The sequence below is a fragment of the Panulirus ornatus genome, chromosome 4, assembly GCF_036320965.1.
Source record: "Panulirus ornatus isolate Po-2019 chromosome 4, ASM3632096v1, whole genome shotgun sequence".
Taxonomy (NCBI): Eukaryota; Metazoa; Arthropoda; class Malacostraca; order Decapoda; family Palinuridae; genus Panulirus; species Panulirus ornatus.
In genome coordinates, this window is record NC_092227.1 from 50718005 (window position 1) to 50741631 (window position 23627).

The 23627-nt window shown below is 47.3% G+C and overlaps 1 protein-coding gene across 8 annotated transcripts in view; it reads right to left on the bottom strand.

The window, feature by feature from the left end:
• Positions 1-23627, bottom strand: part of LOC139766161 (sodium channel protein 1 brain-like) — a 940735-nt gene that overhangs the window by 348303 nt on the left and 568805 nt on the right. For all 8 annotated transcript variants that reach the window (XM_071694448.1, XM_071694434.1, XM_071694479.1 and 5 more), the window contains 2 exons: positions 21060-21761; positions 1032-1146 (listed from right to left, as the gene is read on the bottom strand). In XM_071694448.1, the coding sequence (XP_071550549.1) occupies positions 1032-1146; positions 21060-21761 (817 nt within the window). The remainder of the gene's footprint in view (positions 1-1031; positions 1147-21059; positions 21762-23627) is intronic.

A 23627-nucleotide genomic window follows, 5' to 3' on the forward strand; every position in this document is an offset into this window, starting at 1 on the left:
GCCGTAAACTGCCTAACTCAATGGCCGTAGACCGCCCCACTCAAGGGCTGCAGATCGCCCTACTCAAGGGCCGTAAACTGCCTAACTCATAGACCGTAGACCGCCGCACTCAAGGGCAGCAGACTGCATTCAAGGGCGGTAGACCGACGCACTCAAGGGCCGCAAACCGTCGTGCACAAGGGGTCAAGCTGTTGGAGTGGTGACAGGAGGCTCCCACGGCCAGCACGAACAAGTTGCTTAACCTCACTGTACTAAAACTATTCAGTCTAGAGGTCACAGTTGAGTAACCTCTCTCTCTCTCTCTCTCTCTCTCTCTCTCTCTCTCTCTCTCTCTCTCTCTCTCTCTCTCTCTCGACCAAAGAGAGGCACAATAAACCATTTGTGGTACAGTAAAACCACAGGGAGGTAGAGTACACTACAACGACAGGGAGGTAGAGTACATTAAAGGAGTACATTACAACGACAGGGAGGTAGAATAACTACAGCGACAGGGAGGTAGAGTACATTAAAGGAGTACATTACAACGACAGGGAGGCAGAATACACCAAAGGGGTACACTACAACCACATGGAAGTAGAGGACACCACAGGAGTATACTACAACCACAAGGAGGTACAGTACATTACAGGAGTACACCACAACCACAGGGAGGTAGAGTACACCACAGAAGTACACAACAACCACAAGGAGGTAGAGTACATTACAGAAGTACACTACAACCACAGGGAGGTAGAGTACATTACAGGAGTACACTACAACCACAAGGAGGTAGAGTACATTACAGGAGTACACTACAACTACAGGGAGGTAAACCAAGACGTGGGTGGAGGTAGACCTCAGGGAGGTAAACCAAGACGTGGGTGGAGGTAGACCTCAGGGAGGTAAACCAAGACGTGGGTGGAGGTAGACCTCAGGGAGGTAAACCAAGACGTGGGTGGAGGTAGACCTTAGGGAGGTAAACCAAGACGTGGGTGGAGGTAGACCTCAGGGAGGTACACCAAGACGTTGGTGGGGTTGGAGGCAGTACTCACCCTCGACGACGACGATGTGCTGGGAGGAGGCAGAGAGGGCGGCGGGAGACGAGGGACTCACGCCGTTACACTTCCTGCGGGCGTACAGCGTCTGCTCTGCTTTACCCACGCCCTCCTGTTAGGGGAGAGAGAGAGAGCCAAGTGAGAAGTGTGTGAGTGAGGTGGGCACTCTCTCCCTCGGCAACGCTGGAGCGTTAGGGAGGCGGTGTTGTCGGCAGACACTGGCGGGTCAGTGGGAGGGAAAGTGACAGGTCAGTGACAGGTCCCTTATAGGATGAAAACTGGACAGAATGGGTTCTGTTGTGGGCTAGTGACTGGCTAGTGACGGGAGAATGACATGGCGTGACGGGACAGTGACTGGCTAGTGACGGGAGAGTGACATGGCGTGACGGGACAGTGACTGGCTAGTGGCAGGAGAGTGACAGGCCGTTGATGAGTTGTTGGCAGGTGTGTTGTGCGACAGTGACGGAGTAGTGACTGGACAGTGACTAGTCAGTAGCGTGATAGTAACTGTAGTGTGACAGGACAGTGTCTGGGTGAGTGACAAAAATCAATACACGACTCCTGGTCACATATACAGACGCCACCATAAATGTGTACATACATTATCCCTGACACACACATGTCTACATACTCATATTATTCCACACACACACACACACACACACACACACACACACACACACACACACACCCACAGGACGAATATAGACAGACAGACGCTAATTCAAGTTAGACGAAACACATGACTGGATTCTACAGAAACACACACACTCCTACACCTGGCTTAAGCTGGGTGTGTGTATATGTGCATACATACATATGAATAAAGACGAAGGCAACACAAATTTAAAACTCTCTTCGCGTAACACGCACACACGCATGTAATGTTGGATTACGTGGTAAATGAGAACATGACAACAGCAGCAATGAATCCTCATACAATGAGGTGATATAGTCGTGGAAAGTATATAAAACTTAATAGTTTCATTGTGTAAGATAGTACGGGGAACGGAGTTCAGTAATCAGGGAATAGGGCAATGTGGTGAGAGAGAGAGAGAGAGAGAGAGAGAGAGAGAGAGAGAGAGAGAGAGAGAGAGAGAGAGAGAGAGAGAGAGAGAGAGAGAGAGAGAGAGGTTCTGTGATATTCACAAGGAAGCATTAGGGAATCGAGTGCCTTTAACCTTACACACAGAGCTAGGGGTAAAGGTTGGTTCAATACACTATGTGAAGAAAAGTGAAGAAGCTGAGCTTTGACGAAAATACAGGCAACATCCCACCAAGCCAATATTTGTGACAGGAATAAGCAAGCAAGGGACGAGTGTAGTAGGATACGAACGATGGAACGAAGAAACTTTGATGAAAATATGGTGGACACAGCAGGAGACGATGCCAAGCTTGACCATAAATTCATTAGGATTAAATTGTCAGTTGAAAAACAGCTAATAAGATTAAGGGATTCAGAGGGAAGAGTGTTATTTAAAGGAAGATGTCAAGATATACGAGAAACTGAAATACAAGTTTAAAATGTTTTCAGTGTTTACAGTCTCACCACCAGGGATAGACACTATAGCCTTACCACCAGTGACCGGCAGCAGCAGAGCAGACGCCTTGATTATCATGTTTCCCGCTTTTTTTTTGATCGTGTTCACTTCTATCATTAATCGTCTGCACACTGTTCCTGTTGGGTGCTGAATCTACTACATTCTCGCTTCATCCACAATGTTGTTGTGTAATAGTACAAAATAAATTTCAATCCTTGATAACCACTTGTATTTGTGATGTCTGTCATAATTACAATATATATTTTGGGATTACCACACCCTTATGCATCAACGATTCTAAATTGAAGCGTTTCTCGATACACAATGATGGATGTTTGTTTACCTGTACACTCAACGGTGAATTTACAAACACGTCTTGTACAGTACGTTTTCCTGTATTTCATGTAATTTCTCTCTGTTTCATCTCTTTCGTTTCCCCCTACTTTCATTTTCACTTTGCTCTATGTTCCTTGCTTTAATACTTTCTATTATTTTGTGCACTATTATTGAGTACTACCATGGGTTCCTAGGTAATATATCCTGTTATCTACATCTGCCTTACTTTCACTATCAAAATTTTGAATTTCTTGCATATCTCTTAATGAGTTCCCCCCCTTCAACTCTGTCGATCGTTTTCTATCCTGTTCGTTCTAGATCCTTTCATTCAGCGGCTGCTACACGTCCCACGTATGCCTACACATCCAATGGGGTAATGCAACGATTTTTCCAGCAGGTAACACACATTGTGATTTTGCATTTTTATAATATTCTTTGGAAAGTATACTTTGAAGTCAATGTAGTTTTACTGCCTTTTTATACATTATTTTTTTTGTTATTGTTTATAAGTCTGGTGTTAATATCTCCCGTTGATATGCTAATTTTATGGTTAAAACGTCTCATTAGCTTCGCTCTTGGTTACAGCCACAAGATCACAAACAACATTCATAACAGATTTAAATCTGAATGTGTAGCATGAGTTTGTAGTGTTGTGGTTGTAACGTCTTCTACACGAGCTGCAGGCATGTTACGACTCTCAAGTATGATGGCCTGGTAGTACCGCAGCACTCAGGGACCGTCCCGTCGTGCTTATGGGGTTGTACCGTAGCGCTCAAGGAACGTACCGTCGTGCTCAAATGGTGTGTGTGTGTGTGTGTGTGTGTGTGTGTGTGTGTGTGTGTGAGAGAGAGAGAGAGAGAGAGAGAGAGAGAGAGAGAGAGAGAGAGAGAGAGAGAGAGAGAGAGAGAGAGAGAAACTAGGCTCACCACTGTACCAATAACGGTATTTGAACTAGGGTTGCACGGACTCCAGAGGAGGTGAGTACATCTACATGCACCCACATTAAGACGAGGGAGGCTGGCGGCCGGACACTTTAACAATTAAGTTCTTTAATGGACTCCACGAGGGAGATGTGGGTTGGGAAGCCTTGGAAGAGGCAAGGAAAAGCAGCCAAGTTACACATCTCGTGATGAAATCACTGACAATATGGAGTCAGGAAGGACATGTGAAAACACTTCTACAGCGACAGGGTGAGAGGAAAATCGAACAGAGTAAGGAGGATAACGTGAATCAACTAACCACTGGCGTATCAATACGACATTTATAATGAAAGTGAGGTACTAAGAGACGCGACACCATGAGCGATTTCCGCTCCTCCACAAATAATCCAATGCACTCATACGCTGACGACTCAACACTGCATTCATCCACATCCTTCAACTCTTCTCCTCTTCTCTCACTCGATCTGCATCTCGTCTTGGCACAGCTTCCTCAATAAACTCAGACTCAGACAGGATATCTCAGTGGGGTACACAAAATATTGTTAAGTTTATTGCCTCCAAGACCTAATTTCTCACAACTCTCGTTTCTCCTTTGACGGTTCTGTAATTTCACCTCTTGACTCAATGAACATTCTTGGCATTACTCTAACATCAACTCTTTCTTGGAAACCTCACATTCCGGGAATAGACAAGTCTGCTTCTAAGAAACTGGGTGTCCTGTTTGAATAACCACACTTCTCTTCGGAACAGTTGCTCCGTTTATACAGGGGACTGATTCGTCCTTGTATGGAGTACTGCTCTCACATTTGGGGTGGTTCTAGCTCTGCATCCTTACTTGACGGAGTCGAATCAAAAGCGGTCCGATTTATAAACTGTCCCAGGCTAACTTGTAAGCTTGACCCCCTTGCCCTACGCCGCAATGTTGGTTCACTTTCCCTCTTCTGTAGGTATTACTTTGGTTTCTGCTCCCGAGGGCTGGCTGCTTGTGTGCCCACACCACCAGCTAGACTCGGCAAGCTGCTGCGTCACATGATTATTGTGTGGCCATCGGCAACTCAAGCGTGGGCCCTTTTGATACCTGCTTCTTTCCCTACACGTCGAAGCTTTGGAACTCTTTACCTTCTCATGTCTTTCCCAGTAACCATGACCTGGAACATTTCAAAAGACAGGTTTTTCACTTCCTCGAAAATTCGTAAATACTTTCCCTTGTCTTTTTCGTTTCATCATTCTCTGTATCACAATTAAGGCCCGGCCTTGATATGGACTTTTCTCCGTGATTGGAGCCTTCAACATAAAAAAAGCGTAAGCCCCCTTACCCTCACATCTCGTGCATATGATTTGGAAATTATGAAAGAAAAATATGCGCTTACATACAAACACATCATCACAACACAAACGAAATGGCTCGAGGTTACCGACGGAACGCCACAGTGTTCAGTTCTGGGACTATTATTCTTGATCTATGTAACTGACTTGCCTGAAGGCATGGACTCGTACTTGCATATGTTTGCAGATGATGTAAAGCTCATGAGGGAAGTATAAAGCAAGGAAGATCGCATAATCTAACAAGGGGACTCGAAAAGACAACTGTTCCCTGAGAAAAGGTTGGTGAGGTTCGACCAGGTTACATGTAATGAGGATGGGTCAGTGAATGAAGGCCTCACAGAGGATATTATCTAACAAGACATAAGCTGCAGAAATCTATGTTGACGTCATCCCTAACCTGTCCCCAAAGTCCCACATTAAGATACTAGCAAAGGAGAGAAACTGTCTGCGAACCAATATTAGATTATCATTCAAGTAGAAGGGTAAGGATGTGCTGGGAAGCCACTCATAACCTACATTAGGTTAAAACTAGAGTAGGCGTCAAATTTGGTCACCGAAATTAAAATAAGCGCAAAGAACAAATAGACAGGGTCCAGAGGAAGCAGCAAAGACGGTACCAGAATTAAGAGCTGAAGTATACGGCCTTATATCTGACTATATTGGAAGAGAGAAGACTGAAGGGTAACCTGATCACAACCTGTAAGTTTTTAAATATGTTCGATGAAGTCAACAGTGAACTGTTCTCAGAACGATACTAAGGGGAGAACAGTCAGAGGCCATAATATGAAATTACGAGTAGCGTACGAAGGTCATACACTAAATGATGAAACTGTACATGAAGGCAGCATGCAGAGGTTTCAAGGACTGGTTGATGGTAGAGAAAGTTCAAGAAACGAGGCCCAGGAATGCAGAACTCTTTCCCAGTACAATTCAAAGAGGTAATTACAAACACGAAGCTCCGCAGGCTTCTCTTACCACAGGGGAATGCCATAAGCAAATAACATGAGCTAACTAATCAAGATGCACATGGAAGAAGCCAGAATGCAAATCCTGTCCAAGGAAAACTCGAGAAACGATCTCTCTCACATAATGTGTTTCGTGTCGTATAGTTATCACAAACTTTGATATTAGCATATTTAGCAGCGCGTCACCAGAACTCTCGACACCTTAACACTGATTATGAATTTCAATCCTTCTGGGAATGGGATTAAATCTACATATCTCTTTACCGAAGGAGCGTGATCTTGGGTGACCTTTGTTCTGTCTGTTTCTTTCCAACCTTCCTCACAGGCCAGTCATCTAGCGCGTTTTTGCTGTGCTGTGTCTGGTCTCTTGACGTCTTGAGCACGACGGTACGACCTTTCAGCATGACGGTACGATATTTCAGCACGACGGTTCGACCCTTTTGGCACGACGGCACCACCTTTCAGCACGACGTTACGTTATTTCAGCACGACGGTACGACCTTTCAGCACGATATTTCAGCACGACGGTACGATCTTTCAGCACGATATTTCAGCACGACGGTACGACCTTTCAGCACGATATTTCAGCATGACGGTACGATCTTTCAGCACGACAGTGTGAACCTTAAGATCGACGGTACCATCCCTGGGTATGATTCCATGGTCTTTCACCTAAACCACAAGGGTCTGGCCGTTAACAGGAGACATCATATTCAAATGTCGTACCGTCCTGCTCAAGGGTCGTGTGTCACCATGTTAATAAGTCGTACCGTCGTGCTCAAGAGTGGTGTGTCATCGTGTTAAAAGGTCGTACCGTCGTGCTCAAGGGTCGTGTGTCATCGTGCTGAAAGGTCGTACCGTCGTGCTCGAGGGTCGTGTGTCATCGTGTTAAAAGGTCGTACCGTTGTGCTCAAGGGTCGTGTGTCTATGTTAAAAGGTCGTACCGTCGTGCTCGAGGGTCGTGCCGTCGTGCTCAACGGGTCACCTAAGTGTATCCGTTGATTTCCTCTCCCTATTTCTCGCCCTCATTATCATGTCCCCAGTCGGAGTCAAGTGACAACAACATTTTATCTTTTGTTCAATGACACCCTAGCTGTTCCTTACCCCACTACCTGTTGCTTCATCTCATCTGCCTCTTGACCCACTACCTGGTCCTTAACCCTCACGTGCTTCTTAAACCATTACCTGCTCCTTATTCTCTCCCCCCCCCCCCCCCAAAACACACACACACACACACACACACTCTAACTGTTCCATTAGTAGTCGTTCCTTCAACACAGTTCCTTGAACCACTGGTTGTTTCGTGATCTACTGGCCATTTCTGAGCCTACCAGGTGTTCCTCGTCCTACCTGTCGTTCCCTTCCTCAACAGCTGTTTCTTGTCCAGCAGGCTGGCTTCTGTTCCATGCGCTGTTCTTTATCGTACCAAACTAGTCCTTAAGCTAATAACTGTTCTCTTTTCCATCATTTCTACCCGTCCCATGAGCTGTTCTCTGTTCCACAAGTTCTTCCTACCCTTGGAGCTGTTTCCTGTCCCATTGATCGATCTTTATTCCACGATCTCTTCCTTGTCCATCAACTATTCCGACTCTAAGTAGTTGTTCCGTATGACACTAATTATCCTCTTTCCCACGCACTCTCTGTCCCACGAATTGTTCCTTTCTCGTGAGCAGCACCACGTACAACGAACTATTCCTCTCCCACCAGCTATACCATGCACCATGAACTGTTCCATTCCCACTAGCTATACCATGTACCATAAACTGTTCCTTAAACCAGATGCTCTTCCCCGCCTCACTAACTCCTCCTTGCCTCACTACCTGCTGCATACTCAATAGCTACCATGAAAGCCACAAGTTATTCCATGGCTTACTAACTATTCCTGACCAAGTGGTTCTTTTCCCTGACTTGTGAGTCGCTGTCTCATCTACTAACTGTTCTCTGACCCACTAGGTATTCCCTGACTCACTCGCTGTTCCCTGACTCACAAGGTGTTACACGACTCGCTTGGTGTTCCCTGACCCACTCAGTGTTTTCCGACTCACTTGGTACTTTCTGATTCAAAAGCTTTTCATTAGTTAAGTAACTTTTCTGCATCACTAGTTCCCTTGTGGCGTTATTACTGAGAAAGTACACCTCTCTCTCTCTCTCTCTCTCTCTCTCTCTCTCTCTCTCTCTCTCTCTCTCTCTCTCTCTCTCTCTCTCTCTATATATATATATATATATATATATATATATATATATACCTATCCATCATGACCCATCCCTCCCTCTCGCTCAATCTGAACTGCATTTCACTGCGGTAAGAATCTGGCCTGAAGTTTAATTAGGGAGATGTGTGTACTTGAAAATGCTGGCTGAATAATATCTAGATTCTGAATGAGGAAGAGAGGGAGAAGGAAAGTGAGTGACGGGATGAGGAGGATGAAGAAGGGAGGAAGAGATAGATAGATAGATAGATAGATAGATAGATAGATAGAGAGAAAGAGAGAGAGAGAGAGAGAGAGAGAGAGAGAGAGAGAGAGAGAGAGAGAGAGAGAGAGAGAGAGAGAGAGGTAAAGAGAGAAACAGGTACAGACAGAGAATAAGATAGAGAGAAAAACAGTAACAGACAAGCATGTTTAGATAGGGACAGAGATAAAGACAACGAAACTGACAGAAACAGAAACTTAGTGACACATGTCTACCTACGAGCAGCCACGACCATATTTTGCCAGAGGGCAGGTCAGCATGTAGCGCACCTTGGCAACATTAAGTCGAGAATAAAGGGTCAAGTGAGTACGCATTGACCAGTGTCGTGTGTGTGTGTGTGTGCGCGCGCGCACAGAATGCCAACAAGCATCAAATATGTGAGGTATAAAGGTAGGAACCTAGTAGGCTAAGGAAGGAAACTTGAGAGCCACGCTAGTGCTGCCTCACTGAGAGAGAGAGAGAGAGAGAGAGAGAGAGAGAGAGAGAGAGAGAGAGAGAGAGAGAGAGAGAGAGAGAGAGAGAGAGAGAGAGAGAGAGAGACGTGCATAATGAGAGACGCAGGCAAGTGGGGAGCGTAGGACAAACAATGACAGGATAGTGAGGTGGGAGGCGGCAGGAGCGGGCAATCCTCGGTGTAACCAAGGAAGAAAAACATGCAAGAAGGATTACACACACACACACACACACAAGATGGGAAACGTTTACCGAAGAATCAGAAACGGACAACATGAGAATGAAAGGAGATGAGACACATGTAAACGAAGATATCTCCATATTAAACAGGGGCTCGACGTTATGTGGTGTGGTTCTGGGAGGGGGTTTTCATGAGGCAAAAGACCGTTTAACGGTATCAACGGATTATGACGACACTAACGGGGTTGTAATTACTACAGCGTACTTTCCGTTTAAACAAAGTGTATTTCAGCATTCCATATACATGGTCTTAAGAACATGTGTAATTGGTCGTAAGAACATATATACTTTGTCTAAGAACATGTGTAATTGGTCGTAAGAACATATATACTTTGTCTAAGAACATGTGTAATTGGTCGTAAGAACATATATACTTTGTCTAAGAACATGTGTAATTGGCCGTTTCCTTTGTTTCTGATGAAGATTCGTGTCAACATAATAGTTTCATCTGGCAGTAAAATGAGAAACCTTGTTCCAAAGAAGCTCCAAAGCGAAATACTACCTTTGAAATACTTATACTGAAAAGGATCGAAACCTGAATGGCGATACGTGTGTACCCTACCACCCAGTAGTCTGTGGGGCCTGGTTGTGGGGTGGGACTCTTTGGATTAGGTACTTTATACATGACACACACACAACTATCGATCTATGCAAATGACGTCGTTGTTCCTCTGTTCCTAAAGTTCCCCTATTAAAATGGGAAAACGGGAAAGGCAATTAAGTATATATATATATATATATATATATATATATATATATATATATATATATATATATATATAGAAAAAAGATAATCAATTCCTAAAAACTGTCCTGCTTAAAGTCATTAATCATCCACAAACACTTGGAAAGAGACAACTTAACCATTCTGTTAAAAGACTTATATTAAGATACGGAACGTTAACTAGTTTCATCTGCAAGTTGTTTCCAGACGAACTGGGCGGTGGGTTCCACGCTAAGAAATGCCTTTTTGTTTTCAGTCGGGTATGTATGGAAAAAGTGTTATGTGAAAAGCCCAAGAAGAAGTTACGAAAAGACTTGTAGAGAAACAATGGGTCAAGTGAACAAGACAAAAGTGAAAAGAATATAGTGAAAAAAGAGAATCAAGAACAGCATGAATGAACGAGCGACTCAAATCAAGCACTGACCCAAAATATCTGTCCAAAAATTATGACAGAGAGAAGGTAAACAAAGCAGACAACGGGTGAGGAATACGAGAGGAAAGAAGAAAATGAGAGTAAACAACGGGGTAAGAGTACGTACAGAGAAGAGGGAATGACTGAAGAGAGCAATGGAAAAGAACAGAGAGTCAGCCGGATGAGAATGCACAGAAAAATGAAAATATGAACAAGGTATTGAGAGGTAAATATGAACAACAAGTGGCAATTAAAATGGAAGATAAAGAACCAAGAGAGAGGAAAACAGGGATGAAAGTAGAAACACCAAAGATAAATAAGACAACAGACGCCAATGAAGAGAATATGTGGAGAATAAACGAAGTAGAGTGGCGGCGGTGAAAAAACAAACCTGGTTCGAGTGATGAAGTAACACTATACAAGTACCAAGTTTAGGGAAGCTTGCTTCTAGTCTCGTGTGAGTGTAGTTCTGCTGCCAAGCTTCCCGAGTCGAAGTATAACCTTCTGAAGAATATTAATTAACGCAGCCTCATGCCAGTCGCACGGGTGGCTAGCTAGGTGCACTCTGAAGTACCTAGATTAATTCCCTCCTCTGTCCATTGTTGTTTCACTCAGTTCTCCAGAAGCAGCGTGACGACCTATTGACCCTCGTCTCTTGTTGTCCCTCTGTTCCACTCAGCGAGGTCCAGTCACTGTGTATTCTGTATCTTCTCTTGCGGCATCGCCCACAGGATGGGTTGGAGCGCCGCTCTCTGGGCAAAACTCAAAAAGTCAATCGTTGTGGTTTGGGAAGCTGTGGAGCCTCGGTTTTACCTTGTTATTCTCAATTATCTCCCTCCTTCCTCATCTCGGGTGTGGGATCGTAGGTTGGGGTCAGTACTTCCTACGTTTTCTGCTTCATTCTATGACGCAGCGAATACAGTTGGACCTCCCCGTGGCTAAAACTTTTGCATGGATCGATCCTTGTTAAAGGTCTTCTTTTAACACTATCTAGCTGAGGAATTTCGCTGGTTTTAGATGACGTTGACAAACAACAGTATTCGAGAAGTGAGAGCAAAGGGAATATGAACATCTTCCTCATCAATGGTCGTGCTTCCCTTGTTTCGAAGATTCTCAGCGTCTAGCCCAACGTAATGGTTTCCTTGTTATGCCCGTCGTCAAGAAGGACCCCTTAAGTAATCACGAGATCTCGTTTTTTCCTTTGTCATTACGGTGAGGCCTGAGTGGATCTTGCTTTCAATCAGTGACTTGATCTCTTCAGTCCACCCCGTAACGAAGGGCCTGAAACTTCTCCCCATTAAATGTCATGGTGCCCTCAGTGGCCCTGTAGACCAACGTCCATTGGCAAAACGAAACAAAGAAGAAAAAAGGGAAATTTACAAAATCGAGAAATAAACTCAAGAGAAAGGATGCAAAATAATTTTGGGAGTCCAAAAAGTTAAAAAGAATAGGCAAGATACGAGAACAGAAAGATCATAAACCTAGCACAATAAAAGAAAGAAAATCATAGAGAGAAATCCACATATGGTGAACCAGCTTGTCCTCAAACAATCATAACTTGTGAACGAGTTAGATGGTAACCATCTAAACCCATCTCTCGTGCCGTCTACTCAAAACAACACAAGTTACACCAGCAAGGGTCTCCTCACTACCACAATGGTCTACGTTAAGCCCAACGCCATAAAACCCTAAATATATCGAGGTCTTCAGCTACTGTATAAAGCTCAGCCATGACGTTTGCTGTGGTCACTAGCGACTGTAAGTCTGCTTTAATTAAACAATAAAGGTTGTCGTAAATTCCAACCTGGCCGTCCTCCAGCAAGGCTGACGTCAACCCCAGTGCAATATTCAAGAATATCCCAAGATTACCATCGCGTCTTACAACGAGTACCCTTCAGTCATGCACACGGACGTACTGTACAGTTGGAGACAGGAACGTCTTCAGCAGCCATCACCAAGTCTAACATGTTGACACTTACGAAGTCCAAGAGAGAAATCAAGTTGATAATTGACATACTTTAATTCATCTCACTCAAGGTTATCGTCAATGCCAGCTGTGAAATCGTTATGTCCAGTGGTGGTAGAGTTCACTGGTGCTATCATTAAGTCCAGTGGTATAATGGGTGATAAGTCCAGGGGGTGCTATCGTCAAGCCCAGTAGTGCAATGGTTAGGTCCAGTGGTGCAATTGCTAGGCCTTGTGCTGCTATCTTCGAGTCCAGTGGTGCTATCTTTAAGATCACTGACGCTATCAGGTCTAGTGGTGCTATCATCAAGTCCAGTGGTACTATCGGCATGTTCACGAGTGCTATCGCCAAGCCCTGTGGTGTTATCGTAAATTCCAAGGATTCTGTCTTGAGGTCCCGCGGTTATATCGTTTACTTCAGTGGTGCTATCGTCGAATTCAGTGGTAATATCGTTAAATCCACTGTTGCTGTCGTCAAGCACACTGCTATTATCCTTAAGTCCACTGGTGCTATCGTCGAGTCCACTGGTACTATCGTCAAGCCAGCTGGTGCTCTGGTCACATCCAACAGGTCTGTCTTTAGCTCCAACGTGGATATTGTCAAAAACATCCCCGTCCAGCAGGATGTCGCTAAGGTATCAGGAACAGCGCTCAGTCTAGTGTCCATCGGGGGTCTTCACCAGGTCCCAGTGACACATCCCCGTCGGTAGGACACAGGAAGTGACCTCTAGCGTTCCGTCTAACGCTGGATGTCGTGCTCGACGCTACGGTCGATTCCTTTACAGGGACTGTCGAGTCCTGTACAGGGACTGTCGATTCCTGTGCAGGGACTGTCGAGTCCTCATCAGGGACTTTTGACCTCTGTACAGGGACTGTTGACCTATGTACAGGGACAGCCCGAGTCCTGTGTGAGAAACATGAAGCCCACGTCAGCTGTTGTCGACCCCATCGCCACGATCGTTAAGCTCAACGCAGCTGTCGTCAAGTGTAGATAATGAAGGAACTTCATGGGTGAGACACGTTCATTAAGCAAGACTCGTGGAGAGGGAAGTAACCCTCACAGGGGTCGCGGATCTTGAGGCAAGAGGACACTTGAATAGTATACAAGCGAGGAAAATATAGATAGCCATAGAAGAGAACAATGGTGCGTGGAAATATATCATTGTCTTCTTGAAGTCGGGAATAATATTAGGCTATTTGGCAGGGTAGAGAAGTGCACCTAAGGCAGGTGTTGAAGGGTGGGGGAGTACGCTACTAGTGGTTATAACAGGGGAGCCACACCTCGATATTGCTTCTCTTTCCACTCGAGATGTGGCCAACTGCCCAGTTCGATGTTCACATCGAAGTGGAGAGAAGAGTTTCTCAGAACTTTTCGCGGACGTCATGAAAGTAGTTACTTTCATGGGTCGCCTGCTTGTTTAAGGGAAAAATCAACAAACACAGAAATACATTTCACCAAACATCAAGGAACACGAAAGTTGGTAAGAAAATACCGCTGAACAGATATTGCGCGGCAGGAAAGTTCACAAAGGGAAACCATTACGCTGTGAGGGAAGTACGTCTGGGCAGGTGTCATGGGGTCGGGGGGTGGGGCAGTATATTTGGCATAATAATCGTGGTGCAGGGAAGTACAATATGGCAGGTGCAACGGTAGGTTAGGCTCGGGTCGTGGTAGTTCAGTAAGACGGGGGAATGTATTGACGAGGACAGTACAATACGAGGAGTTAAGGAAGTACATGTGAATGGAAAGTATCACGCGACACATCATCATCATCTGGCCTGAAACAACTTTCTTTTCTTCATCACGACCAAAACACTGCCAAGATTGGCTTAACACAGGGCTAAGTGCTGCTGTGTAAGACTCAGGCCAGAGTCATCCATAACTCGAAAAACTCCACGCTTTTTCCTTCCTTTCTTTCGCGTCTCGTACACACGGCATGAGATGTCAAGGGTTCAGTATAACTATAATCCTCGTCACAGGTGGGCATCGTGTGGGCGGCTTCGTACACGTCGGGGGGGATTAACGATTGCCATTCGTCAGGTTCAGCGTTGCGTCTTTCGTACGTGGCCAAGGTGGATACAATAAAGGCTTTCAGGAAGATTACCCAGCAACGCAGCCAGGCCTTACCCTCTCTGTATTTCTCAGCGACTTCGCATTTTTCCTGGGGACGTGAGAATCACACTCACACGCTGCAGGGGAGGAGGAGGAGGAGGAGGAGGAGGAGGAGGAGGAGGAGGAGGAGGAGGAGGGGAGGCCTTAGACGAAGGTGAGGGGGCCAGCTGGGGTAACAGCATTGGGGTATCAGACTGGGGTGTTAAAATGAGTGTGAGGGGTAGGAGGGTGGGTGGTACTGTGTTCTAGGGTAGGCAGGTGGTAGTGTGTGCTGGGGTAAGTGGGTGGTAGTGTAACCTGGGGTACGTAGGTGGTAGTGTGTTCTAGGGTAGGCAGGTGGTAGTGTGTGCTGGGGTAAGTGGGTGGTAGTGTAACCTGGGGTACGTAGGTGGTAGTGTGTTCTAGGGTAGGCAGGTGGTAGTGTGTGCTGGGGTTGGTGGATTGTAGTGTGACCTGGGGTACGTAGGTGGTAGTGTGTGCTGGGGTAGGTGGGTGGTAGTGTGAGCTGGAGTAGGTGGTGGTAGTGTGTGCTGGGGTAGGTGGGTGGTTAGTGCTGGGGTAGGTGGGTGGTAGTGTGTGCTGGGGTACGTAGGTGGTAGTGTGTGCTGGGGTAGGTGGTGATTAATGCTGGGGTAGGTAGGTGGTAGTGTGTGCTGGGGTAGGTAGGTGGTAGTGTGTGCTGGGTTAGGTGGGTGGTAGTGTGTGCTGGGGTAGGTGGGTTGTGGCGTGTGCTGGGGTAGGTGGGTGGTAGTGTGTGCAAGGGTAGGTGGGTGGTTAGTGCTGGGAAAGGTGGGTGTTAGTGTGTGCTGGGGTATGTGGGTGGTAGTGTGAGTTAGGATAGATGGGCGGTAGTGTGAGCTGGGGTAGGTGGGCGGTAGTGTGAGCTGGGGTAGGTGGGCGGTAGTGTGTGCTGGAGTAGGTGGGTGTTAGTGTGTGCTGAGGTAGGTGGGTGGCAGTGTGTGCTGGAGTAGGTGGGTGGCAGTGTGTGCTGGAGTGGGTGGGTGGTAGTGTGTGCTGGGGTAGGTGGGTGGCAGTATGTGCTTGGGCAGGTGGGTGGCAGTGTGTACTGGGGTAGGCGGTGGTTAGGACGTGCTGGGGTAGGTGGGTGGTTAGTGTGTGCTGGGGTGGGTGGGTGGTAGTGTGTGCTGGAGTAGGTAAGTGGTAGTGTGTACTGGCGTAGGTGGGTGGTAGTGTGTGCTGGAGGAGGTGGGTGGTAGTGTGTGCTGGTATAGGTAGGCGGTAGTGTGTGCTGAGGTAGGTGGGCGGAAGTGTGTGCTGGAGTAGGTGGGAGTTAGTGTGTGCTGGGTAGATGGGTGGTAGTGTGTGCTCGGGTAAGTGAGCGGTCGTGTGTGCTGAGGTAGGTGGGCAGTAGTTTGTGCTAAGGTAGGTGGGCAGGAGTGTGCTGGGGTACGTGGGCGGTACTGTGTGCTGGAGTTGGTGGGTGGTAGTGTGTGCGGGGATAGGTGGGTGGTAAAGTGTGCTGGGGTAGGTGGGTGGTAGTGTGTTGGGGTAGGTGGGTGGTAGTGTGTGCAGGGGTAGGTAGGCGGTAGTGTGTGCTGGGGTAGGTGGTGGTTAGTGCTGGGATTGGTAGGTGGTAGCGTGTGCTGGGGTAGGTGGGTTGAAATGTGTGCTGGGGTAGGTAGGTGATAGTGTGTGCTGGGGTAGGTGGGTGGTAGTGTATGATGGGGTAGGTGGGTGGCAGCGTATGCTGGTGTAGGTAAGTGGTAGTGTGTGCTGGGGTAGGTGGATGGTAGTGTGTGCTGGGGTAGGTGGGTGGTAGTGTGTGTTGGGGTAGGTGTGTGGTAGGGTGTGCTGGGGTAGGTGGGTGGTAGCGTGTGCTGGGGTAGGTGGGTGGCAGCGTATGCCAGGGTAGGTGGGTGGTAGTGTGTGTTGGGGTAGGTGTGTGGTAGTGTGTGCTGGGGTAGGTGGGTGGTAGTGTGTGCTGGGGTAGGTGGGTGGTAGTGTGTGCTGGGGTAGGTGGGTGGTAGTGTGTGCTGGGGTAGGTGGGTGGTAGTGTGTGCTGGAGCAGGCAGGTGGTAGTGTGTGCTGGGGTAGGTGGGTGGTAGTGTGTGCTGGGGTAGGTGGGTGGTAGTGTGTGCTGGGGTAGGTGGGTGGTAGTGTGTGCTGGGGTAGGTGGGCGGTAGTGTGTGCTGGGGTAGGTTATGATAGTGTGTGCTGGGGTAGGTGGGTGGTAGTGTGTGCTGGGGTAGGTGGGTGGTAGTGTGTGCTGGGGTAGGTGGGTGGTAGTGTGTGCTGGGGTAGGTGGGTGGTAGTGTGTGCTGGGGTAGGTGGGTGGTAGGGTGTGCTGGGGTAGGTGGGTGGTAGCGTGTGCTGGGGTAGGTAGGTGGTAGTGTGTGCTGGGGTAGGTGGGTGGTAGTGTGTGCTGGGGTAGGTGGGTGGTAGTGTGTGCTGGAGCAGGTAGGTGGTAGTGTGTGCTGGGGTAGGTGTGTGGCAGCGTGTACTAGGGTAGGTGGGCGGTAGTGTGTGCTGGGGTAGGTGGGTGGTAGTGTGTGCTGGGGTAGGTGGGTGGTAGTGTGTGCTGGGGTAGGTGAGTGGTAGAGTGTGCTGGGGTAGGTGGGCGGTAGTGTGTGCTGGGGTAGGTGGGCGGTAGTGTGTGCTGGGGTAGGTGTGTGGCAGCGTGTACTAGGGTAGGTGGGCGGTAGTGTGTGCTGGGGTAGGTGGGTGGTAGTGTGTGCTGGGGTAGGTGGGCGGTAGTGTGTGCTGGGGTAGGTGGGCGGTAGTGTGTGCTGGGGTAGGTGGGCGGTAGTGTGTGCTGGGGTAGGTTGGTGATAGTGTGTGCTGGGGTAGGTGGTAACGGTGGGTAGGGGTAATTTAAGGAGATGGATCATCGACCATTTGTGAGGACGAAGCATCTTAGGTGGTTAGTGTACAGTGTTCTTGGGGAGGGGGAAGGTTACTCAGCAGTGTTCTTGGGGAGGGGGGAGGTTAGTCAATGTTCTTGGGGAGGGGGAGGTTAGTTAGTGTTCTTGGGAATGGGGTAGGTTAGTCAATGTTCTGGGGAGGGGGAAGGCTCGTCAGTATTCTTGGGGAGGGGGATGGTTCGCCAGTGTTCTTGGGGAGGGGGAAGGCTCGTCAGTATTCTTGGGGAGGGGGATGGTTCGTCAGTATTCTTGGGGAGGGGGAAGGCTCGTCAGTATTCTTGGGGAGGGGGATGGTTCGTCAGTATTCTTGGGGAGGGGGATGGTTCGTCAGTGTTCTTGGGGAGGGGGAAGGCTCGTCAGTGTTCTAGGGGAGGGGGATGGTTCGTCAGTGTTCCTGGGGAGGGGGATGGTTCGTCAGTATTCTTGGGGGACGGGTGAAGGTTAGTGTTGGTCTTGGGGAAAACGAAGGTTAGTCAGGTGTTAGGACGAGATCATAGGTGCTGTTGAGGGTGTGGGTGTTGGTGTAGGTGAGGGTGTGGGCTTTAGTATGGGTGTGGGGAGATTCATCATCAGTGGGTTTAACCAACTGGACCCGAGGGATACGCGTGTGGGAAGGCATACGAATGAAGGTGTGTGTGTGTGTGTGTGTGTGTGTGTGTGTGTGTGTGTGTGTGTGTGTGTGTGTGTGTGTGTGTTGTGAATGACGTTAGGCTTTGAGTTACTGTCGTTCTTGTATGAGAATTCGCGAGGATAAGTCCTTTGCTCAAACATACAGGCTAGATCATACATGAGACATACATGAGGATCTGCGAGTCAAAAGCTTCAGAGTGAACGTATAGGTCGGGTTCTTCTATGAGGCTTACGAGTTTTAACTTTCAAATAAATTCATGCAGAGTCGGGATGAGGTGATTACATGAGGAGGGTGATGAAAGTAACTTCTAAGGATCTGTGAGTTAAGTACTAAACCCAAGAGTGATGACAATAACAACTCCAAGTCAGGACATGGATATTGTTGGACTCGGAGCAAATATAAAGGAAAGATGATGAATGAAGAGGTCAATATCCCGTGATGTGATGGTAAGAATATCATCTATGCAATCAATAATCGAAATAACGATGTTCTCTATGGAAAAATTATTGAGCAATGAAAAGCGACACAGAAAACAACACAGGAACAGATGAAGAACACCCTCATTCGCTCACATCCGCTCTTTAGCCGTATAATGCATGCAACCAGAGCATTCTATCTCAACCAGAACCCACAGACCTTTCACTTCACATACCCTAGTTCAGCCCACTAAGACTATATCACTCCAATTCGCTCTCTCCCATGCATGCCTCGCACCCTCCTGCATATCGGGCCTCAAACACTTTAAGGTCTCTCACTCCATCCTTCCACCTCCTGCTAGATGTCTCCCTTTTCCTTCCTTGTTACCTCCACTTCTGACATGTCTTCCCTCTTAGTCATCATTACATATCCTCTCAACATGTCAAAGCAATTTCAACTCATCCTCTTCATCTGTCTCATATATGCTCCTCTTACGCTCTCTCAACCTATCATTTCTTATTCCATCAACCCTCCCCACCACACCGACTTCAGACAATCTATTTCCAGCACATCTATCCTCTTCCGTACTTGCTTATCTAAGGCCCTATGCTTCGTAACCATGCAACTCCGTCGGAAATACTTTATCATCAAATTTACCCATCTTTGCCCTCAGAGACATTCTTTTTTTTTCACAAATTTCTTAATGCACCCTGAGCATTGATTGAATCCCCTTGATTAGGGCATTCAACTGCCAGCATCGTCTTAGCTAACACAGGAAAAGCAAAATTTTCTTGAGTGTACTAGGTAAGTAGTACGGGAGAGTGATGATTAAGTGTGTGGTGGCATAACATTAGACTGGGGAGAAACAATTTGGCTTAAGTAGTGGTAAAGGAAGTGTGGATCAGGAGTTTGCTAAAGATTGTGTGAGAAATGCACAGGGAAACATTGGAGTTTGTATGCGGCATTATTGGACCTGAAGAGAGTGAATGATAAGGTTGATAAAGATTCTTTGAGCAAAGCGTTCCGAATGTAAGGTGTGGGAGGAAAGCTACCAGAAGCAGTAAGGACTTTTCTATCAAGAGCGTTAGGCCTGTGTGCGAATAGGAATAGAGGAGGGAGAGTGGTTCCTCAGCTCACGGGAGCAAAAACCAAAATAATACCTATAGAAGAGTGAAAGAGAACCAACAATTCGGCGCCGGACACGGGGGTCAAGTTTGGAAATTAGCCTGAAACATTTTACACGTCGGATCGCTTTCGACTCGACTCTGTCAGGTAAGCTTACAGAGAGCAGTACTCCATATAAGGACGAATCAATCCCTTGTATAAACGGAGAAACTGTTCAGAAGTATCGACATCCAAACAGGACGTTCAGTTTCTTAGATGCAGACTTAGCTATTCCTGTAATGTGGATTTCCAAGAAAGAGTTGATGTTACAATAATACCAATATGTTCTTTGAGTCAAGAGGTGGAGTTACAGAACCGTCAAAGGAGAGACGGGAGCTGTGAGGAGTTTTCGATAGAGAGAGGGTTAGAAACTGGGTTCTGGAGACATTAAACAAAATTTTGTGTATCCCACTGAAATATCTTGTCCAAGTCGGAGCTTACCGAGGAAGCTGTGTCAATAAGAGATGCAAATCGAGTGAGAGAAGAGTGAGCAGAAATGATGTCGAGTCGTCAGCGTATGAGTGTACATGATTATTTGTGGAGGAAAGGAAATCGTTGAAAAAAGGTGAAGTGTGTAGGGGACAGGGCAGAGCCTTAAGGGACACCGCTGTTGATGGAGAAAAAAAAAAGGGGGGGGGGGGGCTGATCCATCAAGAACCACAGAGATAGATCGGCCAGAGAGGAAGCGAGATATGAAGGAGCAAAAGAGGGAGGGAAGCTAAAAGAAGGGAGCTTAGAGATGAGACCCTGATGCCACACCCTGTCAAAAGCCTTAGATGTGTCAAGGGCAAGGATGATGAGTGAGATAGGAAAGAATATCACCAGTGGGTCTCGCCCTACGGAAGCCATACTGGTAATGAGAGAGAAGACTGTGATTTTCGAGGTGTTGAAGGATATGGGAGGTGAGGAAGGATTCAGACTGTGGGAAGGGTAGATGTCAAAGCAATAAGACGATAGTTATAGGGGTCAGAACGGTCATCCTTCTTTGGGATGAGATGTATCAATGCATATTTCCAAGGAGAATGAAAAGTTTTGGTTTTTAAGCAGAAACGAAACAGACGAGCAAGCACAGGTGCAAGTTCAGAGGTACACTCTTTCAGTAGACAGGGATGGATGCTATCAGGACCATAAGCATTGCTTGTATCCAGATAAAGAAACGCTTTCCGAACCGTCCGAAAAGAGATAACGGGAGAAGGCTTAGGATTATTCAGAGAAGCATCAGGGGGAAAAGAAATGTTAGTCACCTAAGGTGGAGTTAGAGGATTTATAGGATATTAGTGTTGTTGACAATGATGATGGTTATGATGAGAATGACTGCATGAACAAGGATGGTACCTATGGTGAGGTAGGTGAAGTAAGAAGACAATGATGACGACTTTGATGATGACGATGAGAATCTCAGCTAAGGTGGTCATGAGAGAATGAACATGGCCAGCACAGTACCTGTGGGATGTTGGGAACGTGGTGCATGGAGATGGTGTCGGCTCCGTCGTGGTCACCAACTACGCCCGAGTCGTCGAGGGAGGGTTGGCGGTGGGCAGCGTTGTTGGCGAGGCGCAAGTGAGGTCTGGGGTCATCACAGCCGCCCCTGAGGGCCACCAGGCCGGGCACAGCTGGTTGCTGCTGCTGTTGCTGCTGCCTCGTGTGGCAGTGGCACGTACAGCAGCGGGCAGAGGCGGCGCTGCAAGGGTCGCAGGAAGTGGTCCCTCCCGTCCTGGTTGCCCCACCTTCCCCCGGGGCAGCCGTCTGGGGGCCCGAACAGCGCCCCGGGGGCGAGGGGTGGGGCGACTGGGCTGGGGCGGGTGAGGCTGAGGGTGGGGGAGTGATGACGAGAGAGGCGGGCCGAGAGAGCGACTGCTGGCCCTCAGACACCCCCAGCTGGGCGCTCCCGAGCCGTGGCGTGGTCGGGGGCGCCGACGGCTCCCTGATGGTGTCCTCGGACGTAGGGCTCCCCCGGCCCTTGCCGTCCTTCTTCTTCTTCCTCATAGCGAACTTGTCGGTGAGGATCCCGGCGCCTCGACGCATCACGATCACTCGACGGTTCTTGGGCTTCTTCTTCTCCAGCGGCCTCGCGTGGGTCAGCTTCTCCGGGTCGAAGCTGAAGGTCGAGTCGTCCCGATGGTCCATCAAATCTTTCGTCTTCTCCTACAAGAGGTAAAGATCATAGGTTAGACAGTGTAGACTACAGGTTTACGTATACCTTCCCAGCAACTAGTTAAGAACCAATGGTCAAACTAGAAATGTTAACATTCCCGAAGGAATGCCAGATTTCTCCCACCCTATGTTACTCACCGCCATCTTCACTCTGCAATGATACACCACTAAACGCATCTTCACTACTTCATCCTTCCGGATCAGGTGAAAGGCCAACTTCACTGAACTCTCAACACCACTGGCCTTTGACTTGATCCTTAAGGGCCATGACAAAGTATATCTTCATTACTCACTTAAAATCTTCAATACATCCTAGACACCATTGGCTTTACTTTTGACCCTCATGGGTCTGGCTACAGCCATCTTCACTACAGCCCTATCTTCACTATGCCCTCAACACGACTTGCCTTAGCAAATGAATCTTCCTTCAAAAAAAATAAAACAAAACTAAAACTAAGAAAAGGAAGAAGAAAGAGAGCATATATAATACGTTTCCCTCCTACTGCCTATTGTCACTCATAACACATGAGGTGCCGTCGCCTGCCTCACAGTGAAGACAGCCATCGCCGCTCACCTTTAATCTTCAATGAGTGTTATAGTTTCCCAGAGCCTCATAGTCCCGTGTCACCATCTGCGCACATCTCCCGCTTCCCAAGACGCTGTGGACACGTTTGTTGCTTTTCGTTCAGTTTTTCACATGCATCCAGATCATCATGACTCGTTCAGATTATCTCGACTGGCTCTACAGACCAATCAACCACAAACCACACGAATTCACGGATATCTCCACTCTTTTAAATCATGAGTTCCTGCTTTATGGTGAAAGCCATGTACCAGTTCTCTCTTATTCACGCTGTATTTCGACACGCAGTCAATTGGTGCGTTTGGTTTCTCAACTCTCAGCTTCCTGAATACCCTTTCAATTACGCTGGTTTCATCAGTCATACACCACGACTCTTTGTTCTACTGTTGTAACCAAAACTTTCTGTGAGCATTTGAAATTCTAAAGTATCTGCAAGTTCCTCAGGTGTTAATATCTCACCACAACACATTGATTTGTTCTGATTTTAGCCCTCGCTGTTAACCCTCCCTCCGCTCCACTTTACCTCCTGCGTGCTTAGTTTACCCTTCTTCCACTCCGGATTACCTCCTGCATCTTCAGTCTACCCTACCACCTCCATTCCGGTTTACCTCCTGCATCTTCAGTCTACCCTACCACCTCCATTCCGGTTTACCTCCTGCACCTTCAGTTTACCGTCTTTCCGGTTCATTTTATCCCCTGCATCTTTAGTCTACCCTCCCTCCACTCCAGTTTACCTTCTGCACCTTCAGATTAGCCTCTCTCCAGTCCATTTTACCCCTACTCTTTTAGTTTACCCTCTCTCTACCCCGGTTTACCCCCTGCACTTTCAGTTTACCCTACCTCCACTAATCTCCTGCATCTTCAATTTACCCTTCCTCCATTTTATTCTATACTCATGGACCTTTAGTTTACCCTCCCTTCACTCCAGTTTACTCTCCACTTCAGTGTGCCCCTCCTCTGTTGATTTAGCCCTGCTTCAGTCAGATGAGTGGTACACCAGCGCCTTATCTAATTGGCATAAGTTTTATTTCTACGTTTTTATATGTAATCCTAGATAATGAAACGATATGAAAAATGTCTATAGTTTGTTTACCTATAACTCGTTAAGCAAAAAAAGAGGGTTTGTTGAGTTTTGGGCCTACCAACTACCAGGGTCATTATGGCCGTCAACGTCAAACAACATCCTCCAACCGTAAACATCTTTATCACCTTCGTCAGGCAGGTGTTGAGGATAATAACTCTGCGACCATATACACCCTTACTACCCATGAGGC